The sequence below is a fragment of the Anoplopoma fimbria genome, chromosome 6 (assembly GCF_027596085.1).
Source record: "Anoplopoma fimbria isolate UVic2021 breed Golden Eagle Sablefish chromosome 6, Afim_UVic_2022, whole genome shotgun sequence".
Taxonomy (NCBI): Eukaryota; Metazoa; Chordata; class Actinopteri; order Perciformes; family Anoplopomatidae; genus Anoplopoma; species Anoplopoma fimbria.
Genome location: NC_072454.1, coordinates 15,320,896 through 15,344,565, shown reverse-complemented (window position 1 = coordinate 15,344,565; position 23,670 = coordinate 15,320,896). Strand labels below are relative to the sequence as shown.

The 23,670-nt window shown below is 37.5% G+C and overlaps 1 protein-coding gene across 1 annotated transcript in view; it reads left to right on the top strand.

Annotated features, from left to right (window-relative positions):
* The window catches only part of eys (eyes shut homolog), a 139,444-nt gene that overhangs the window by 102,296 nt on the left and 13,478 nt on the right, over positions 1-23,670 (top strand). The window contains exons 41-43 of the mRNA XM_054600062.1: positions 7,868-7,976; positions 12,642-12,865; positions 20,759-20,931. Coding sequence (XP_054456037.1) covers positions 7,868-7,976; positions 12,642-12,865; positions 20,759-20,931 — 506 coding nt within the window. The remainder of the gene's footprint in view (positions 1-7,867; positions 7,977-12,641; positions 12,866-20,758; positions 20,932-23,670) is intronic.

Here is a 23,670-nt window from a genome sequence, read left to right as displayed (position 1 = left end):
AAGATGTCAAAGTCACATAAACAAAGACAATTGTCCAGTGTGTTGGCAGTGGGTTTGGCATAGTGAGTACAAACCGCTGTTTCCTTAAGAAAATTATACATAGAAATAGCAATCACATATTCAGTTTTGAACCTTATTTCAATGTTTAGTCTCAAACATTGAGATATAGATAGACACTTTTATTCCATTGTATGAAATGTATTGGAGTTTTAATAGTAGAACTTACCTCTTTTACATTGACCTCATCATGCAAGAATAAATAAGCATTCCTTCTCCCTTCTTTAAGTCAGCACAAGCAAATAGTGTTATGCTAAATAACAACTATAGCTTACTGTCTGTCAGACTGTCAATATATATCACCTAACTTTACAGTTTTATTTTTTACCATGCAAAAATGGCCAACATATCTGTTACCATCCATGGCATCTTGTAGATCACTTACAGATAGTTCAGAATAAGATTTAGAATCATTAACCTTTGATATTCAGTCTGCTGTGAAAATTGGCCATTTCAGCAAATGGTTGCAGGGCGTTTACCTCAAGTGGCTGAGATCCTCTATTCTTGACTGCAAACAACAGACAAAACCCGTACACGTTCTGAATGACCCAGTCATTTTCTTATACTTATTTGAATTTTTTTATGATCTAGTACGGGTTGCATTGCACAAAGTGCAATACTTCTTCACCTAAATAAAACAAATGTTTATGCAGGATGAGGCCTTGTTAAGCATACCTGGATCAATGAGTGAATCCATGACTATTAAAATTGAATATCTAAAATATAATTCACACCTGCACACTTCAACACAGCATTCAAATGACTTGAAATTATATTCATCAGTACACTTAATAAATATTAATTTCCGGTACCATTTAAAAAGCAAGTTCTCAATAGAAAGCTTAGATTAAATCTTGTTTAAACAATGACAAAATACATAATTAAATATTTAAATACATTGGAGAATTGAGTAAATTCTTGTATAAAAGGCTGCCTTCAATGAGAATAATTTTACCATTTAATAGGGATTTATTGTAGCATTTCATAAGATCCCAGCCTAGACTGCATAGCAGAAACTCAACTGGAGTCAGATGGTTGCAGCTTAGTTAGACAATTTAATAATAAAAAGCACTGACCTCTGTTAGCTTCCCACGCTTGAAACTAGAATTAGCTAATTTATTTAGACATATCCCCGGGCCAAATCATTTCTTTAAAGCCACAAGAACACCTTGTATCTTTAGAGCCACAAGCAGCAAATGTTGCTACTCCTTTATAGTTGTATTTTTAAAAACAGTTGACTTCTAAGCATTTGGCTACATATTTGGTACCAAATGTTGAACCTGATCAACGTGCATTTGCACTACTTGCTTTCCTCATCCAAATAGGTCTGATCACAATGCTTTCCCATGCACAGCTGATCCTCTGTCTCCATACACAGGCTTACAGCTCAGGCACTGTGGGGCAGAGTAAGCCAGTGGGAGAAATGCGAGCGGGCCTGCTGCTGAGCTCTGCCTCTATTTATTCTTGATCGGTTCAGCACTTTCATTCATATGCAAATGAATGCATGACATCATCTAGTCCTGTTTGAGCAGTGAATACCTTCTTTCCTTGGATGATGTCTGGCAACACTGAATACAGCTGCTTGAACGTGCCGTTGCCGTCGATACAGTATGACCAAACAGGGAAAATGCAAATTGACTGATGTTACTGTAACAGAGACTCAAAACCATCTTTTTTTTCCAAATTTTTGTCCATCTTCCACATCTCACAAACACACTTATTTTCAACCCACCAATCTTATTGTCATCTTGAGCACTGTTCCGTTGACAGCAGAAAGGGAAAAGCATTTGCCTTTTGCTCTCAGTTTTGCACCGATGCAACATTGTTGACAGGAAGAAGTGATATGACTGTTCAACATTGCACTGTACTATGAAAATACGCACTTCGCTGTATTGATGTCTTTTCATGCTCGGCTTCTATGCACTGTAGTTTTGATAATGATATAATTGTTCGTAGCTACAAGGATGAGTACAAAACAACACGCTAAACAATGGGGAGAGGTATTTTAAATGACATTAAAAGCCTTCTAGTGGGTGGTCTACACAGCTGTGGCTGTAGCTTGTTTTGGCTGTACATTGTGTCCACTCCAGTATCGACACAATTTAGGTAATATAAGTCAATAAATTAAAAAAATATACACAGTATTTTCAAACTTCAGCATGAAACCCTGTGAAGGAGTTTCAAGATTTCTTGATTCTATTCCCAGTTCTCTCTGATCCACAGAGGAGAGCTGTTTAATGGTCTTACACCACTCCATCTCGCTAATCATCCCCAACAAAGAGATGAAAGACATTGTGAATATTTAATCAAGAGTTCATCAGCCTGTTCTGACAGTAAACATAACTGAATGGATCACATTTTCCTTTGTAGAGCAGCTTTTGTAGAGAAAGATTGCACTAAAATGATCAGAACAATCCAAACCAGCTGCCATGTGAAACATACAGGGTAGAACTTTCCTTGAAAATGAGCAGAGAAGGGCTTGGATTTAACTGTAGTCCGTGTAGAAAACAAAAGAAGTAGCATATTAAAGCTCACATTTATTCAGGAGCAATATTAATAATTATGTAGATTTTCTGAATGTAATGGTGTTATGGAGCATTGTTTTTTCCTGTGAAAATGCATACTGGACAGGCAGATTAATAGTAGATGTGAAACGCTCAAAACATAACTTTAAAAATTTAAAGTATGTTTTCTGTTTCTGAAAATATTAAAATTCCTGATTTTACAATTCAATCTACAACCCATTTGTAGCACTCCATTATAGACTGTTAAGTTTTAGCAAGACAAAAGGCCACTACCGAAATACCCTGTGCTGCCATATAAATTCACAAAGGTCAGTGTGCAGGGGGAGGCTGTGTCATTTTTCATTTGGGGAGGACATGTTTGTTGTTGGCTTGTTTTTTGATGCTGGAAAGTTATCCTTTGGGGATGATCTGGGCAATATTACTGCGATTAAAGTTTGAGAGTGGCAGACTCCTAATGCTCCCCCGGTCATTTTCAAGGGTGTGTACCTTATTGGTTGAATCCCATTGTGCTTAGTATTCACTTTTGGAGTAATTTTCATTCTCACACAGTCAAAGATCAACGAGGATGACACATAGCATTCTGCAACATCACATTTCTTCCCTTGTAACAGATGAACTCAGAGTCCCAGGCGGATATGATTATTCAAATGTATGCCACTTTTGAGGTTGCTTTTTACTCTGCAGTCAGAGGAATGGTAGTAGGGTCTCAAGTAAGGCTCTGACTAACTAGGAGTTTTCTTTTTCTACGACAGAGCACTCTTTATAGACCATCATATTATATCTGTAAAAAGAAGCTCTCAATATTTCACTTCAGTAGGAGCCTTGCATGAATACTTTGCCATTACATCTGAAAATTCCTCACAGTTTCTTTTTACTTTTTTGTTGGGTGCTGTTGAAATGTCAATGTAATGCTTGATCACAGAAAGTAACGGCACCAAAATACCCTGCCTGTATGCTTATTTAGGGATTGGATAGAGTATTGTTGCATTTCTTTTCATAATTCAGACTTAAATTGCTTCTTGCCTAACTGTGATGAATTAATTCAAAATGCTCTCACTCTAACCAAAAAACGCTTGCACCATCACCCTTTTTCAACAAGTGCACTGCAGTGATAAATGAAGAAAATATATGTAGTCTCATAATGAGAAATTTGTTATGTGTGAAATTATTTTTTGTAAGTACACTTTATTGATTTAAATCATTATTCTAGATTTTAATTACTAATTACATAATCTAACTTTGCAGCAAGGAATCTTTGTCTGTTTAGTTTTATTTGAGTTCTTTGCATATCTTGCAAACAACTCCTCTGATATACTTCAAACTTAGTGGGTACATCATCGTTATTTTCTCAGACTTTAAAAAGCTCCTTCAGAGCAAAAGGAGACTTTACTCAAATGTTTTCTACCAGTTTTCACTCTAAAACAATGAAACACTTTAATGTTTAAATTACATTATTAAGTGTTATTTAATAGTCCATTCACAGACTATTGAATATGGTTTGATGTAATAATGCACATGTGGGTATGAAATGTTGCCTAGCAACAGATGCTGTAAGAGAAAGAAAACAGAAGATTGCTGTGAGAAGAAATTTCAAAGTAGCAGGAAATTTCTTGCCATCTGAGGAGTCTTGAGTTCTGTAAATGAACGTCAAAGAAATGTTAGACGTGTGATTTGAGTTCATGTTGTGTTCAGATCAGAAACAACTGTTGACCTCCAATCACCTCAGCCAATAACATGCTTTCTAATAAAGAACTAAGATAACTGTCTATCCATCTACTCTGCATTTTTGTACACATATAAGCATGAGTTTGGTTTATAGGTCAATATAATCGCTGCTGTAATTATTGGTCATCTAAGTAATGGGTAAAGTAACCCCTTTGCAATTTGGAAAAGTAATTAGTAACAATTGATTACTTTTTCCTGAACTACACAAAAACAACGGACATAACTTATCCTTTCCCAATTTACCACTGGGTTTTAATTGCTGAAAGAGTAATGAGGAAACAACATTCATTTTGGGGGAAGTGCCATATGTGCAACTGAGTGAAAAGCCTTAATATTGAGCATTTTGTTTTTAAATCCACATCCTCTTGACACCGTTCCAAATCTCAGGCAGCGTATGTTTATCAATCAGACAGCAGTCAGTGTTGCATTGACAAGTAGTCCCATAAAAGATTCATTCAAGAAGCAACCAGCAGCCCTGCCTGCTCACTTGGAATTTCTTTTGTGAGGCCGTAATGGCAAGAGGCTTTCTGTGTGCTGTCTAATTGTATTGCTAGAGATATAATGATAGAATGCAGGCTACCCAAATTAATTGCAGCTTGCCAGTCACAGCACAAATTATGCAGCAAATGCTGCAGTGCTGCGTGTGAGGAAGTCTCTGCGCCAGAGCAGGCATTGTAGTCAGTGTAGGTGCAGATGATGGTCCGATACAAGCCTTGTTGCACTTAAGGAAAAACCAACAAACAGATCCCTCCTGACATCTTGTGCAGTAGGTCCGGTGGTGTGATGATAACGCATGATTATTAAGCCTATGTTTTTTTTCTCTCTCTTTTCCTTCATATCTGATGTGTAACTTTACTATGAATGTATAAAAGTGGTAGGGTACATCTTCCGTATGTATGTAACCTGTGTGACCCATTTACATTGTATTTGCTTTCAGGTAGAAAACACTACTGAGCATAGTCTCTAGTTTTAGAAAATAATAGACTCTTGACTCCAGATCACTAAATAAATAAATTCATCACTAACGTGTTCCATATTATAATTTGCTTTTAGTAAGAAACTGAAATATGATGAGAATAATAAGCCATTTAAAAAAAAATGCATCTTGCCTATCAGCCAGTTAAAACGGTTGCAAGGGCACAGCACAGTTCATGATGTTTTACTGCCATCTGTTGCCAATACTTTCAGATGTTTTATGCAATAGTAATATTTTAATGATGATCCGCCCTCATTATTCATTTTCTTCAGGGGACTGTGAAGGAGGCACATTCAAATAGGATAGTTAAGACACACACCTACCATCAGGTTTAACAAATACCTCTGTGTAAAGGTGCTGTGCTGAAAATATTTGCAAGGTCCCTTAACATTGCAGGTAATATTTCAGTTGTGATCCTCAGGAAAGTTACAGTAGCGCAGTTGCACTGAATTAGTCACACCCCAGACACGGTCTAAATGAGGATGTTAGAGATGACAAATCACTTATGATTAGAGCATTAGCCAGATGAAGAAATGCATAAATGATGATTGAGTAAGTAAAAATGATCACAGCCATATTGTGGTTTTGTGTGTTTGCAGAAAATGAAATATTCATAAGTTTTTGTTTGTTTACCTCAAGTTGGGAATTTGCTGTTGTTGGTCCTATGAGACCCAGCACAGAATGGTGCAGAGGGAGCCCAATGTGAAATAACGTAGTGTTTCATCTCTGAGTTAGACAAACCCCAGCATCTTTTTCTTCTGATTCACTCCTATGTTTGTTTGTTTGTGTGATATAATCCATTGTGGTTTTGTGTTTGTATGTCTGTGTGTGTGGTAGTGGTAATGATGATTTCGGGTCGTGTGACATATTCTAGCTATCTAGCTACTATACCAACTTAAGTAGACATAGTCATCTTTATAAATAGTCATCTTTGCCTTAGAGCGAGACCAATGTAAATTAGCCCGGTGGAGCATTCAATGTGCTCACGAGAGCTCATCAAGTAACATCATTCTATTTGCTTAGTATGCATGCTGTCTGTGTCTCATAGGGGCTGTCTTTGCCGCATTAGCAGGCCAAATAAAAAGTTACTGTAGTAAGCACCAAAATATATCTCAAATGCCCTCAGCAAGAGGGAGTTTTAGTAACAATGTTGTGATGTTTCATACCTCACTAACATAGATTGGAATATTAGATCATTTCAGTTTTTTCATTAGGATCTTGTTATATTCTTGAGACAGTGAGGCAATGCAGATTTCTGAAATCACTCACTGAGAACGGGAGAATGACCTAAGAAACACACTAGGCACCCTGGAGATGGTGATAGGCATTTTCTCTGGATGTTACTATAGGTCGCACTTTTACAGTCTCAATTGTGCCTTCATTTTTCAGTGTGTATGTGTTTGCATACAAACCTGCCCTCGTGGTTTCCATACAGTACCTGTAGTTAGTCCTACCTGAAGTTGCATGCGTGTGATTGACTCAGGAAGACGACCTGGAAGGCTGTTTCAAATTAGCAGGAGGGCGATTGCTCTGATTGTTTCCATCTGGCCATTAAAGCAGACATTTGAGGGGTTTCTCTCATCACCAGTAGTACAATCTGAAAAAAATGGATGGAAACATTTGGCGTGTTCTGATGTTCCCAGGCAAACAATAATGAATCTATGGAACAAAAGTGCGTCATGTAGATTACCCCCTCTCAGAATCGTGTTTATGCACATGGCAGAGAGTATACAACCTTTTGCGCAATGTGCAGCCCTGTAAAGAGGCTGCTATTGTATAATGCCTGTATAAAGCCAATGATGAATTGGAAAGAGGCAATCACTTGACTTTGCCAAAGCTGGAATATGACACAAGTAGACCAGCTACTTAACATTATGGCTGCAACATTAATGACTAGTGCAATTGTATATTTCCCCAGAGAGACACAGAGGGTCAAATGATAAAATTGTCTTCCTACTCATTAGGTTTATAATGTATATCTAGTTTGTGCCCTCGTTTTTATTATCAATTAATCCTGAATGACATAATGAGCACTCTCACTCATGATAATGTTTTGGAGGCTGATTTCTTTCCTTTGTATTAATATTATCATTATACATTTGTACTAAAGCTTGATCATGTAAATTCAGCTGGCTCTGACTGGTCATCCCAATCTAGGGTTTGTCTGTAGTGTATTTACAGGCATTACAATGGGAATTTCCTATCTGCTGATGAACACAAAAAACGTAAAGAATATCACCGCAGCACTGAGCAAAAACTTATTTCCAAACTTCTTATTTAAATCCAGCTGTGGAAGCCATTTTCTGGTTTTGTTGTCTCTCCTGGGTTTTGGGATGTGTAGTGGGATAGAAACGCACCATTGCCTCCAACAATATCCACCAGTGCATAGAGTTTCTCAGGCAATAGTGTGTAATGTATAGGTAGTCATCCATTTTTATAGTATAGTCTCAATGGTCGCATTAGCAGCTTCATTGCTGTGACTGCTCTGTCTGTCTCTCCATCAGAATGTTTTTCAGGCTTTGCTGGATATATTGTTAGTGTTAGATATTATAAATCGTGGTCTCCCTCTGCTTTCTCTCAACAGATACAATCTGCCTGTTGGCGAACAAGGAGGGTCATGTATGATTGAAATAGCTGCAGATAATGGCACAGCCCAGCGTCTTGATGAGTACGTGTCACACCCCGTGTCAGAGGTAACCTGACCTGCCTGCTGTCAAATCAACCTTTTTCCACAACCATTTGCATTTCGAACCCATAATCATGTGAATGGTATCGACTTTTTTTTACACATATACATACATTCACGTGCATACAAAGACATATTAACATGTTAATTAAAAAGGAAATATAAGTTGTCATTCAAGACTTAAGATTTCGTGAGTAAGTCAAAAGAAATACATCTGATATATATATTTATTTAGATACATTATGTTTTCACTCAGAACCCAAGCTCTGTTCATTAATGTCAGTACATTTTTAGACCTATTTGTAGCCTATAGTGAAAGGATATTGCACATTATTGTCTCACTGGAATCAGGTGGGTTTGAGGTCAAACCGACTCATGCAAAATACATCGTTATTTCAAGTGGGCGTTTAGACAGAAAACAGCCGTGTGGTTGACGGTTTAGCTTGAGGTTATAGCGAAATATGAAATAATCATGAAAATCTGGAATTCCAGCTTGAGTAATAGATCTATGAGTTTGAAGGCGTATCAGGTGTCAAAACAATGCACAGCAGTTTATGATATTTTAGGGAAGGATTTTACTTCTCATGGCGATCTCAAGCGAAGTAATAAAAACACAGCATAATGAGCACTTACACATATTTGATTGGCCACCACATCACCTGGCTGGATGTTGCATTCTAGCAAAAGCTGGACTGCCCTGTTTTGTTTTTTCTGGAGCCCTTAAGGCTGAATCAAATGGATGCCTTTTTTTAATCATATCACCATCAGGTCAGCAACATCAAGAATAGATTAAGCGTATATTATCAAAGCCTGCCTAGCATACTGTTTTTTAGTAACAGCAGTTGCTTTATGAATGAGTAACAGGAGCTCCTATTAAAAACATGTGCACCTGTTACATTATTTACCAAGATGATCCAACTTGGCAAATAATATCCTTAATGGCAGGCATGTAAAAACAACAATTTTAATCACAGGCTGTTCTTTCACTTGGGCACATTAATTTGATTAACAACACCTATATTAGTTAAAATTAAAATTCATTTTTGGGGTTTTTTCAAAGATGCAGAAAAGGACTCAACCTTCCCACATGCTCCACATGCCTCCCCTTTACACACTGTGATTTATGATCTTCTAATTTGAGATGCCAAGATGTTTCTTTTTTTTCCCTTTTTTGTTAATAACACATTCATTATTGCACAAGTATCTTTGCTACAATTAGATTGCATGTAAGTTGCTAGTTATATAACCATTATTTATACTTATACTGATAATATGCAATTTTGATTTTAGTTTGTGCACAACACTAGTCAAATTAAATTAAATTAGATTTTTACACAAATTACGATCACCAGTGCAGTGCCCATTCAGACACGCATGCCTGTTCAGAAAAGGCCACATGCTAGGCCTGTGGTGTTGCTGCTTGCAGCTTTCTCAACAACCGCTCTTATACAAACAACTTCACACTCAATACTGCACTTCCTTTGGTCCTCAGCAATACACCTTTCATGACATAGTTGTATCACAGACCCAAAGCCGCAGATACTCATTGTCAGAGACACAAGTGAAATAGGCCTACAGTCTGGTTCACAGGAAAAGACACCAGGGGCAGACTTAAGGCAAGGTAGGCAACCGGGGCCTGGGGACTCCAACTAAAAGGGCCCCAACCTACTATAAATTGAATATGATGTTTAGATATGAAGATAAGTATTGAACCATGGCTATATTGTTTTAACTCCTTTTATACCAAAATACTTTGAAAATAACTTTAAAAATATGAATAGGCGTAATAGTCATTTGCTTTGACATAACCCCCACAGTTATAAAGTAGAGCATGTGATTTTCGAGATATGCAAAGAACAGACAGACAGAGATTCTTGCTTTATAGTTGAATATTTGCTGACATGCAGCCAGGCTTTGAGCTAATTTCTTTAAAATGATGTACAGTACAAAAAGCAGAAATCTGTTGTATGAAGTAGAGCTTATAAACTTGAGATCATGAACCCACAAAGGTTCTTGCTATTTTTTCAAACCAACACTCCATACATGACCCTGCTGCAGACCTTTTGAGAGATCATGACGTTGGCTATTGTCAGGTTCAAATCTAGACTGCTAAGGTTCATTAGGCAGTTTAGCAGATGTCTGTGCAGCACTTCTTACAAATCGATGCTGTATGTCAAATTCTAAAAGTAATGATATAAATGCTGGACTGTAAAGTCAGTGAAACAGGTCATAGCCAGTATTATCCTTGGCAAGCCAACATACAGCTGATTGAATAGAGTTCTAAAACATTTTCAAATTCTGTCATAACTCTCAGATTGCCAGTGTAAGGGGTCAAGACCTGGAATATTATGAACATACTGATTATCTTGCTTTCAAAGTCTTACTGCCACATCTTTTACTAAGGTTATGCTCATAAAGCAGGCTTTTAGTGCTCAGTTACAATTACTGAACAACACATTTTACCTGGTGATATGTTTTTTAGTATGACCAAATAACTCATGTAAACTGGCACCACATGTATATAAAACTCTTTGGAGAAATATGATAATAAAATGGAGGCCACATTGTCTTGTCCTGCCTTCAAAAAGAACTCAGAAATCAGCATACGACACTAGTAAACGCAGTAATGCGAGTCCACTTACAAAGTCATGAATATTACATCAGTGCGTCTTTCAAATGGACCCTTCTCATAAACGCGGTAAACACACTTGAAGGCACCATGAAGTCGCTCCATATCAGCCCATCATCTTCAAGCAGCTCCAGTGGCTCCTTGCTTCTTGTGTCACCTGAAATACAGTTTAGCTCATTGTAAAAGTATCTAGCCACAGCTGAGTATTTTATTTGAATCTTCTGCTTTGTTTAAGTTCCAATGTAGTGTATTTTTATAAGCTTTCAAATATGCCGAAGTTATGTCATTTAAAGCTTGCATTAATACAACATCCTAAATTATTATGTGGTTTGACACCTCCCTCCACTAAACACCTCCACTGCAGCTGTCCAACACCTATCCACGACACCATGGTGTCATGTTGAATGTTAGATTTAATGGACGTCAAAGTCTGAATTCTGAAGACTGCTTAGATTTAATAATGACTGATATGAAATTGAAAACATCAATATTCAATGTCATTTGATATGTTAACAGTGCTGTTAAAAGTCAATTTTTCTATAAGGGATTTTTGTTCTATATTGTTATCAAAGTTGGATATCATGAGCAGAGATTTGAATATGTACCTTGAAGACCCACATAAGTAAGATTTATTTTATAGACACAATATATGAAATCCAGTACTCAGATTTGATATAATTCAAGTATTAATGTTAAAAAGCTTAAGCAAGGATAGTGAGTACAGTCAGTATTCACCCTCCGGAGTTGTTGGCAACTGTTAAAATAAAAGAGAACATGTTTTTATATTGATTTGTTATTTCTGTTATAGGGGTGCAATATGTTTGACATGTCAACAGGATTTTCAGATGTATCCACATTATTTTGGACATGACCCAGCTAAAGGTTGAAGCAGCTTTAAATGTAAGGTCTTGTATGAATCTTGTACGAATACAATTTCTCATCAACAGTTTATGGCAAACATCCAGACTAATTTTATTGTATCGACCATGAATTTAATACTGTCAGATATAGCCTTATTTGTGAACTTCACGGTGTCAAAAGTATGGCTGTTTTCAAAATGAAAAGGAAGACTAGGAAAGACTTTCAGTTCTCAGTCCGTCTCTCTAAAAAGTAAACCGAACCCAAAGTACAAACATGTTCAGCGCATTAGAAGGCCTTGTTTCTACTGAACACAACTTGAAAATCTTCAAATTATAAAGGCTGGTGCCCCGATTGTAATCTTATTATTATAGAAATTAGGTTAATGATAAGTTGCTATATCTAAATGAAATATATTTAATCTACATATTATAAAAACTATTCATACATGAAACAGAAAATCACTTTGCCTCAGTGGAGTTTTTTTTTTTTAATCAACTGTCAGCATGTTACATCATTTGTAAGAATGTGTAGTGAAGCTGTGATAAATGTTGATTTGTCTTTCATAAATGAATCATTATGCATGGCATGAGTAGGAAAGTGTTATGTAAACCTTCTAAATAGAAAGTAGCACTCCATATTCATTTGAAAATCCGGAGGTCACCGCTACGAATGAAATATATGTTTTTAGTGCTTATATGAGACTGTCTTGTGCTACATTTTTTGTGCAGCTCTGCTTTGGTCGCAGACACAATTATGCCTCACTTGTTTAATTGACCGTTATGGTACAATAAGCTGCAAGTTCCCAGAATTTATCTACATTAATTCTACCCAATTACCTAGTGCATCAAAGGAAGCTTGCAGCAATTTTTACATATTTTACTTCTCTCTCATTGTATTAGGATGTGTATTACCATATGATGTCAGCAACACTGAAAAAATTAATTATTTTAACTCCGCTTTAATAGAGTAACAGAAGTTGATCGTGTTAATCTTTCTTGTTGATCTTAATATATAGTAAGGTCCTGTTAATGTAATAATAATGTTAATATATTCACACACACTGATATTGAAAACCATTTTTTAGCTGCACAGCTCGTACTTGAATGGAGTCATATTTTCTATGATTTAGTAAGATCTACTAAATGATAACACTGATCACTGGCTTTCCTCCATTTTTTACAGGGAACCTTTGGACCCATATTTCTCGGGGATGTTTCGTCCCAGTGGGAGATGCATGACGTGATTGCAAAGGGAGCGAGGAGATTCATTGGATGTATCAGGGAACTTCAGGTCAACTCAAAAGAGATTTACCTGGTGGGTGAGGCAGTGAGAGGGAGAAACATCAAGGATTGTGACCCGCCTGTATGCCAACACCTTCCCTGTCGTAACGGAGGAACTTGTGTAAGGTACGAGGTCACCTTTTACACTAATGAGAAATTACTAGACTACCTTTGAACTCAAAAGCCATTAAGAATATAAAATACACTTTCTCTAATGCATTTTCATTCTGTAATAATCACACATAAAATGTAAGAAATTACTCCAGAAATGAGGTGAACTGCAGCTGAGTTTAAAAAAAAGTGTTACTTCCTATTATGTGCCAAACAAAAGAAAGGGAGTGTTCACTGGATATTTGTGTGCTATAAACAAAAAAGGCCATGCAAAAACATTAGTATGAGTGACAGAGTCATTACATCTCCATGTTAGACCTGCTTTTTCCGCATGCCAATGTGATTCATTATTAAGAAGGACTGTCAGAGAGGAAGGGTGTTTCCATTGTAGGAATATATATTCCAGTTTAAATTGTTTCCCCCAATCTCTAAAAACAGGAATGGAGCTATGGCTGTGCATGGGGAGCTCTGAGCCAACATTAACCCAGTCAGCCAGCTAGTAAAATGACAGTTTTGGTAACAGTTCCTCTTCCCAGCACCAACCATTTCTAAATGCAGAACTGTTCAGTTGTCAATTTTATCTTATCTATGTTGGACTAGCTAAATGTAGGCCTACTCAAGCCATAGTGATTACGGTGAAGTATTGGTTTAGGACTCAGCAGAAGATCTAAAAATGTATTGTTAATTGCGACAAATGCTGGTATTGTAAAACAGGTAATGAACCATCTTGCTTAAATGGCCCTTCAGAAGTTTCTTATCTTAAAAAATGATAACATGACTTGTATGTGAAAGCTGCTGAAGAGCCAGAAATTGCCCTCGTATAATGGCTAGCAAAACAAAGCTAAAACGAATATTGGATGTTCATTTATTAGGTGGATACTACAAATGAATGCTACTGTTGTAACATTTCTGCTGCATGGCTAAGTAAGCAACTGATTGCTAACACATCCTCAAAACCAACTAAAAAGAAGGATTACAGCTATTATTTCTGCACTTTGGCCCTAAAGCAACAAACAAAATGTTTTGTACAGTAATATCATTTTAGACTATTTGATTGCATGTTTTTGTTTGTCATTTCAGATAGTTTCTCTACATTAAATGTGGTTATTTGTTTCTTTGACTACCCCAAAAAATGTATTGACATATGAATATGTACATTGTTATGAAGGTCATGATATGTTAACCCTAGTTCTAAATGCACAGACAGAGCCCTCTATTGGACTCTATGGGTACTACTTCTCCAATCATGCATTTATCCACTAAAATTTGCAAAAGTTTAGCAAGTCAATCAGGATGTGCTTACCACAACACGTGTAGACCCCACAGAAAACAAGGCAGCACAAAACTCTGTCCCCCTATTCAGCGAGTGTGGACTCCGCCTGTGCTTATAGAACTAGGGTTACATTATCGTAACCTTTGTTGTACCTAAAATAGGCCCTGCCCTCTACTGGACTCTATGGGTGCGGTGAGTGAAGTTCGATAAATGCACACCTTGCTGCGACACAACATAGACCCAAGCCCCTAACTCTCACCTGAAAATTAGGGGGCCCGAGCCAAGCCATTTAGAACTGAACTGAACAGGGTAGAGCCATGGCCTAGCTTTGCAGTGGTCAAAAAGAGAGGCAGTAGACACCCTGCACATCACATTCTCAAGGTCATCAAGAAGCACAGGAACACGTAGGTAGAACACAAAACTGTTCAGTCTGATGGGAGACGAACTTTCAAGATAACATGTCAACGCACAAACTTGGCAAGCAGATTTAACGCCTCCCTGTCCCCCGCATGGGGTGGAAGACAAAAAGAGTCCAGCCCTCTGTTTGAATGAACTCCCTAAGTTTTTTGGGAACAAGTAATTATTAAGTCTGAGGGTAGCTTTGTTACGGTCCACTTCGAAGCAACAAGCACCTTGGGTGCATTGACAGGGCGCTTAGTTCACACTCTTTTAGCTGAGGTCAGTGTCTTGAATGAGAACACCTTCAGTTCTCCCTAGGCAGCCACATTCAAGTGGAGTACTTAGAGTCCAGAAGAGGGCAAAGCCTTTGTGATTTTGAACATTGATTTGTAGTCTTACATCACATTGATTTTACACAGAAACATGTAATAATGCCTGGTCAGTTACTTAGATCTTCAGATGGACTACTGTAAGAAGAGTTAGACAGATTCCTTGAGTAGCAGTACATGACAAGAGAAACTTGATCATGTCCTTTTACTTCCCACTTCTTTCTATAAATCTACAGTATTTTTTTTGCCCAGTAAAGGCAATCACTGGGCCAAATATGTGAGGATCCGTTCTCCCTTCATCTTTATCTAGTATAGCTCATCAGACTGCCATCACACCCCACTTACCAGCAATTTTGACTGTCTTTCTAAGTATGCATTAACTACATATGATGCTCTTTCACCTGAGGTAATCCAGAAAGTAGCTGCTCTAAATGTCTTCTTCATTGTGTTATGACACTGTCAATTAACAGTTGCTTTTATTAAAAAGGAAATGAAAAGGGGCACTGAGAATATTGGAAAAGGAATGGCTCTAAGCATACCAATTAAGAGTTGTGGCATTGTGGTCACATTGGCTTGTCATGTGCGAAAGAGTGCACCTTGCAATTATCCGTGTGATGAATACGTGTTAATGCAGTATCCTCTTGAAGTGCACAGCATGCAGGGGTCATTGGGAGTTCAGAGAGCTCTCTTCATTCAGTTAGTTGCCCTGGATTGCACTGTCACAACATAATAGTATGAAAAAGGATTTTGATTGTGGGTTCAGTTGAGGTGACATTGGTGCTGTTCCCTTTCCATGTGGTTTTCTGTTCACTTAGGCAATATTAAACCTAAGAGGATAATAGCTTGTGGTTGGCAGATGAAACATAAATATTAGGTATTTAGTGACATCAATTGGAAAAGCTGGGCTTCCAGCACCTACTGTAAGGATTATGGCCTTCTTGTTCTTCAGTGCCAGATCTGTAATGCCGGATATCTGTGTAATTTATAAACCACAGCTGTAGGTTGTTGAGACCATGTCATTAGACTGGCAGATGGATTTATTGAAGCGCAAATGGTTTCCAAGAGACACACCGTCATGCTGAAAGTACCTTGCAGTCGCTCTGTAACAAATAGGAACACAGGAAATAAGAAAATAATATTTCATCAGAGGAAATTAACAGTTAGTTAGGAAATCCATCATGTTATCTCCCAATTAGAGAAAAATATATACAACTTCACAATACCTGTGACCAGTCATAGTGGACGCGGTGTGAAGAGACTTAAGCATGTATTATGCTTGACGCATCTGTGAGGTTTGCAAATGTAGGAGCAGGTGGCCGTATCCTGCAGGGTGCTGTGGTTATTTTATGGTGACTAGGATTACTGAGGAGCAAATGACCATATTCTCTCACACTCACGCAGAGCAGAAATCATGTAGTCAATGTTACTTCTGCTAATTGGCTGCAGTTGAGATGGTGCCTTGCTAATTTTGTGATGGTCCAGCTCCGGCGGCACACAAACCCCGACAGTGAATTCTCCCAGTGCTCCATTTCACTGCCTGCAAGTGTACTACACAAAGAAAGTGAAACCAATTTTACCTTAATCAGAGCTCCAGCTATACTTGTTTCAAAGTACCAAAAAAATTACCCAAGGTCCAAGAAACAATTATTTTAATTCACCATGAGAAACAAACATGGCTATCATCTCGTTGTTCATTTGCAGTCCCTGAAGTATATTTCCAGAGAAAACTTGCTCATTACAGAGTTTATTTCATTGTGTCATTGAATTTTGGAGGACGAGTGCTTTTAAAACGAACTGTGCAACGGTGTTTTTTTGGCCAAATTGGCCATTATTTTTATACATAGACATTTTCTTGTTTAAAAACGAGTTACTGTGTAACCTTGACATACTTAGAAGTAGCTGATTATCATTAGGTAAGTATTAAACTTGACTCAAGTCTCAAGTCTCACACGACTCAGTATGAAAACATACAGGAACAGAATAGGCTTCTGCTTGTGAGTGTTCCTATTAGTAATACACTTTTGGTGCTGCAGTGAGGACGGTGCATGGGATTGACTTAAAATAATGGTAATGATGGAACATGTCAACAAGTAAAACTGTGATCACTACTTTATCATGCATTTTTTTTCTGGATGTATAAGGCTTAGAACACAAGCATGTCTTACAGTTGTTGAAGCAGAACTCTGCATCTCGGCTGCATCACAGGTTTTTGCTCTGATAACCAACTTCATGATATTTGACTGAATAAGGCCTGTAGAAGAGCACATCTGATTGTTTATGTCTCAAAATGCATTAGTTGACACAAAATATATATTTTTTCACCTTGGTTAAACGTAAACTTGTAATTATTATTAATTAATTATACAAATGCATCTACAATGGTATTTCTAAGTCATCAGTACACATTCAGTACAGCTATCTGCAAAAAAATATATATTTTCTGAAAATATAAGTAACATAATTAGACATAAAGCAAAAAAAAAATTCTGTGCAATATCAGTGTGTTTGTGTGCGTGTGTGTTTGGGTGTGTGTGCATGTGTTTGTGTGTGTTCATGAAGCCAACGTCTGCAAGTGTTTATTGTTGAACATATAGTGAAGAAGGAATATGTCCTCTCCAATGAAGAGACATGTTATTTTATTCATCCAGCACAAGCCAGTCTTCGCTGTGCTTACCATTTTTCATTTATTAGCTATATTTCATTTCTTTTCGGAATGTTTTTTGTCTCGCACCCCATCGTCATGTCAGTGTTAGTTTGAGCTGCTTTTCCTTTTTTGGGTCTCCTTCCACCTTTTAACCCTGTCAGTTTTGGCTCCAACAATAATTCAACATATTGCATGATTATTATCTTTGCAATTGCTTCGTCTGATTCATAGAAGTATGGGGAACATTTTGCCCGATGACAGCTTGCTGGTGAGTTAGTGAGAGAGAAGACCAGTGATACATCACAGCATGCAGTCTAAGTAGAGGGCAGGTTTTGTGTTCGCAGAGGAAATATTTCATAAAATCGACAGCTGATTCTTACTCAGGTCTAAAGCAAATAAATGTTATCACCTCGTATGAATTCATCCGTCTGAACCCCCCGTCAGTGAATAAATGTTAAATCATTGTAACACAATTTACTTCCGAGACATGGGGGCAATGCAGTTTTTTAAAGGACAGTGTTTTGTAGGGTATTGTAAGTTTATTTTCTTTTTAGGGAGTTCAGAAAGTAAAATAAGTGCCTTGAATAAATACACTAGCACATTTGAAAAGTGTAGAGTTTAAACATGTGAGTATACCTTAAAAGTGTTACAGCTTTCTGCAGAGCGCAGTGTGTTCCAGGTTGGACCTTAGAAAATACTATCTAATCCCTTGAGAATTGTTCCCTCTTGCTTCATGCCTCCTTTCTATAAGGAATTTATTTCATGTATCATCTAAAGTTTGCTTTTGTATGGCAGTATGTTTCAAAGGATTCTGTGATGGAGGCTCACCCTTCTTCATCGCCAAGAAAATGTTTGCAAGAGTGCCTGGAAGAGGTCAGGGAAATATCGAACAGCTGTCTGCTAAAACAGGAGCCTGAGTGCATCAGGTGAATGCCATGTCTAAAATCCACTTCATCCCTCTGCTCATATTGAAATTCAGATGACAAATAGTTTTGTGAGGAACCAGTCTTCTTTCAGATAATTTCCCCCGCCCACCCACCAAGAATTACAGTGTCTCTAGCATAACCGTGTCCAATTGGCTGTTTACAATACTGGAAAGCAAATGGTCTTTCAGTACCAAAGCAGCTCTTCTCTAGAAATAATATCTGCAAAACACAGAGGTCTTTTTTATTTTAACAAAAGATGAAGTGGGCTAAATGCTTTCAACCCAAGAACTGAAGACTGCCATGGCAGCAGAGCCTCACCAGGGTCTTACTGTAGAAATGTATTTGCATACCACCAAGCACTTAAAAAGAAGTGTTCTGTAAATAACTTAAAAGGGATGAAATTTGAGAAATGCATATGGCCATACAGCCTATTGTTCTAGCTGACAGGGATATCATAAACAAACCGGTAAATTATTCACCATTTTGTCTGGTACTCGTTAGATAAAAAATGTAGTCTTCCTTAATAATTTATCCGGCCTGTGTGCTGCAGCAGTGCAGTCTTTGAATGGCGTGAGATATGACTAGCACCAACTTCATGCATTTGTGGTTAACATATTCAAATTAGTCTGCAAACATTACAACGATTACATAATCAAAGTGATTGCCTCAGCCAAATTAAAATAACCTTTTGTCACCCCACACATTGCGGTTTTGATTAGGCCAATTAAAACCCAAGTGTTTTCAAATGTGCTCCTATGCCTCTTCTATCTACACTTTACCTTTTCAATCCAGGAATATCTGCTGCCTCTTTTAAGTGCTCATATACAAGTGATTTGACAGTTCATCTTTCATGGTTTATCTTCCCTTATATTACCATATATGTGGTTTTGTTTTTCTAATATTTTGGGGAATTCAACCGCTTTATGACGACTCAAAGATATTTGTATCTCTTCCAAAGACAAACATATTTCAGGCAAAACTTGCTCAACTGATTTGTATCTGTCCTGTCGATTGTTTGCTGCTTTCGATTTTAATTCTTATTTCTTATTGTCTTTTTTTTAATAAGAATATGCTCAACTAGGCCACGAAAGCATTTGTTCTGAAATTAGACGTCATTCATGTTTACATTTTTGTCATCTAAGAAATAATCTGTGAAAAAGGTTTTCTACAACTAAAATGTCTTATCCTGTGCATGCTTGATTATTTCAGCTATGGATAAATGCAGTTGCAGAGCGGACAGACAAACGTATTCATACTTACATTCACACCTACCAGCAATTTACCTATTCTGTATGTTTGACTGTGGTAGGTATCTGGAGGAAAACCCACCAATTTGTGTGTCACCAATATTTAAAAACAAACACTAACTGACAATGCAGGGGACAAATAAGCTGCACTCAAAGCATCGAAACATTGCAACTGCACCAGGAGGTGCCCCATTATATATTCGATTCTTCCATTCTTACACAAATGACAAAGCCTGTTCAGTTCAACGCATGACAATTTTCATCTTTGATTGTTCTTTTGAAAGTAACTGTCACAATTGTCAGCGACAGTGTGTAGTGATGTATTGTGCCTTAAAATGTCTCGGAATTGACATTAGCAGGCTGTTAATAATCATACACTTTTACTGCATTATACAACATTCTTTTGTACTTCAATAGTCATATCTAACAATGCTCAACTCCAGTGACAGAATGCAAATCTTTCATTTGAAGAAGCCAGTTTCTCAAGGCGCAAACTGCGTCCCGCAGTGCTGCGGCTCAAAACACATTATTAATTTATAGACTTGTAACCCCACCAATGCTTCCTCTATCTGTTACTATACCTTTCAAAGTTGTGCACATCTTAGTGCATTTCATAAAGTCCCTGTCTGGATATTCCTTAGCATGCTATATCACCTTCCTCTTCCTGCCTGGAGAGGAAGCGCACGCATATGAATCCAGGAACAGAGACGTACAAAATCTTTTACAATTTCTGGTTATACGTTTTCTAACAGGCTACTAATCATCTGCTTTCTGCTGCTATTTTTTTCAGGGTGTGTGTGTTTACCTTTACCAACAGACACATTTCTGCCTCTGCAGTAGCTACCACTATCATGTTCCCTCAAATGCTTGTGTTTCAGCAGATCTCGTATATCATATGTATTCCATCAGGCTGGGCACATTTACTCTCAGCGTCTTTTCAAATCTTTCATGCAGCACAGGGTGTTTTGTCATTATCTCCCTGTTTTGTTGGCCTCTGTGTGAGCTTGTAAAGCATCTGGACATGCTGCAATGTCATGGTCCATTTTCACCTCTGGCCTAATGATCTCTCACTCTATGTCTACTTGTTTAGTGATGCTGAGGACTGGTTCTGTGAGTGCCCCCCACTTTACACCGGCCGGCTGTGCCAGTTCAATGCTTGTGAGCACAACCCCTGTGGTCATGGAGCCACATGCATCCCAAAGTCTCCATTGGAGGCCGTGTGTCTCTGCCCCTACGGAAGACAAGGTCTACTGTGTGACGAACGTAAGTGTTACAAAGAACAGCTCTACACAGATAGAGGGGTAGCGTAGATTTAGCAGCTTTATCAGGATGCTGATCTAAAAACAGTTGGTGAATGAGAGCCCTGAGCAGTTGGTAAAATGAGAGCCTCTTGTTAAGTAAAGGGATAAATGAAACTAAATTATGCTGAAAAGGCAGAAATGTCTTCCTCCAGCAATAGAGTGAGATAATCAAGGCAAAACTCATGGCTGCTTTACTGAATATTTCAAAAGACTTTTTTTTAGTTCATAAGATCTTATTTCCCAACAATTTCAGCAGTGTGGCTCAGAGCAACTTTTCTAATGAACTTTTCACTAAAGATCTCAGGCTTCTGCTGTACAGCAAGGTATTGATGTGTTCTCACATTACCAGAATGTCATTACGTTAGCTTGCTGTTACTTCTGCCTGTATGAGGCTATTGTTATTGTTTTTTTCCATTCCATCATAGGCTAGCTTATAACACAATATGCTAGGAAATAACTTCCTATTTCTGTCACACAACTCCCCAACAATACAATTGTGATTTAACTGGCTAACCAATACTAATGAAACTTTCTGAACTGTTAATTGTATAACTCTAGGTCAGATCAGTTGACAATAGTCTTGGAATTATCTCACAATGGAAACACAAACACATATCAGCTACGGGCACTATGTATATACTGTGTTATACGCTGTATTGAAAGACAAAGACGGACCATAATACAAAATCTTGAAAATATAATTGCAGTTGTTCCAGGACAACTGGAACAACTGATTTACAGAATACATTAATGGCATACTGGACAACTTGTGTTGTATTTGACTGTAAAATGATGCTGTATTTAGCCTCACACGCAGCATGGCTCTACTGACAGCAATGTCAGAGGGTTGGTCCACCACTCTTGTCAGACTGAAATATCTGAGGAACTATAAGATAGATATCCATGAAATTCAGAAAAGCCAGGGGATCACCAAATTCATAGTAACTTTGGTGATCCCTGTCTTTTTCTCTTGCGCCATTAACAGGCCAAAATGTTTCGTATTGTCAAATACTTTGGTTCATCATCAAATACTTGCAACCCGGACATTCCCATATGTATTTACTGTTAATTAAAAAATATTAACATGCTAACATGCTAAAATACGATGCTAAAAAATGTACACAGGAGCATGTTAGCATTGTCATTGTGACTATGCTAGAATGCTGACATTTAGCTCAAAGCACTGCAGCTTCACAGAGCTGCCAGCCAGGCTGTAGACTCTAGTTAATTGTTGTTTTTTTTACTTAAACTTTAAATAAGGCAATCACATAAAGCTAATAGTTCAGGATGACCAAGCAGGTATTGAGTTATGGGAAAGTCATCCAAGAGCCGTTTAAGTCTCTATTCTGTGATTGCAAACAGAAATACAATAAGAAAGAGAAGCTTCACAGATTGTGGTTCAAAGCAACAAAGGGTTTTGCCTGACTACATTGACTGTTGGAGCAGCAGGGTGCTTGGCATATAAATCGCTGAGTTTTGCCCTCACAGATTCTCTGCACTCACATCCCAAACAGAGTAATCAAACATTCCGGTGTCAAACTAAGTATATGGCTGACATTTGGATTTAATCCTGATAACATCAGATAAGATCAGGGTCAAAACTGATCACTCCTAAGGTGCCATGACTCTGGGCTTTTTTGTACGCTACTTGGTGCACTTTTCCTCATGTGGTACCCTTAGCTTAATGCTGTCAGTAATAGCATGGTAGTTGTCTTTTATTTGAGAAAATTCTAAAGTTGTTTGTCCAGAAGTAAACATGAAAGAGAAAATACAAGATGTTTAGTGTAGTTCCCATGTGCAGTTTAGTAGATATAAGGTTGGTCTATGAACTAGCTGGAAAGAGAAGACTAGGAAGTGCTTTTAATGATAAAATGCCCAAAAACTTGAGCTCATGAAACATTAATGGATATTTAAAATTACTTCACTTTGAAGTTGTAATGGTTTACCTTTGTATAAAAAGTACATATACCCTTTTTAAAGATTCATGTTTATAATCAATAGAGACAAAAACATAGAAGAAAATGTGCCAGGTGAAATTTTCTAGAACAGTACTACCACATCTTGTATCTCCAACCATAGTGTATATGTCTTATATGAACTTTCTTTGCAATTAATGACAATGAATAATTGTGATTGATCATTTTGAAAATGTTTCAAGTTAAGGGAGGATGCGTTAGTGACAGGTGCGAGTGCACAAAGCAAGAGAACATGTTGGAAGAATAATAATACTAACCTTGGTTTAACACAGTCTTAAAATAAACAGAAAAAAACAGATAATTTATTGAAATCTTTTTTGAGTACATCATATTTTTTAATGCTATTCATACAATCCATTTTCAATGGTTTAAGCATTTGTAATTAAACTCTGAGCAGTTCTATTCAGCATCAGTATTCAGTAAAGTATTGATTTAGAGAAGTTTCTGTTAACCTTGCATTTTGCTGAGCTTTAAAAGTCTGTAATTCTGTAAACAGTATGTCTAACTCAGGAGAGTTGTTGTCAGCTGCTCAGTGGCAGCAAAGATGCACATCATATATATAAATTGTTTTCAGAATGCATTTCACAATCTGGGTCTGAATGACATGCAGTTTTTCTTCTGCAGCTCCTATTGGTTTGCTCCACATTACACAAATACCTAGCAAAGTGGAAATGCGACGTGATATTATTTGAAATGTATTATTAGTATGGCGTTATAATCCATAG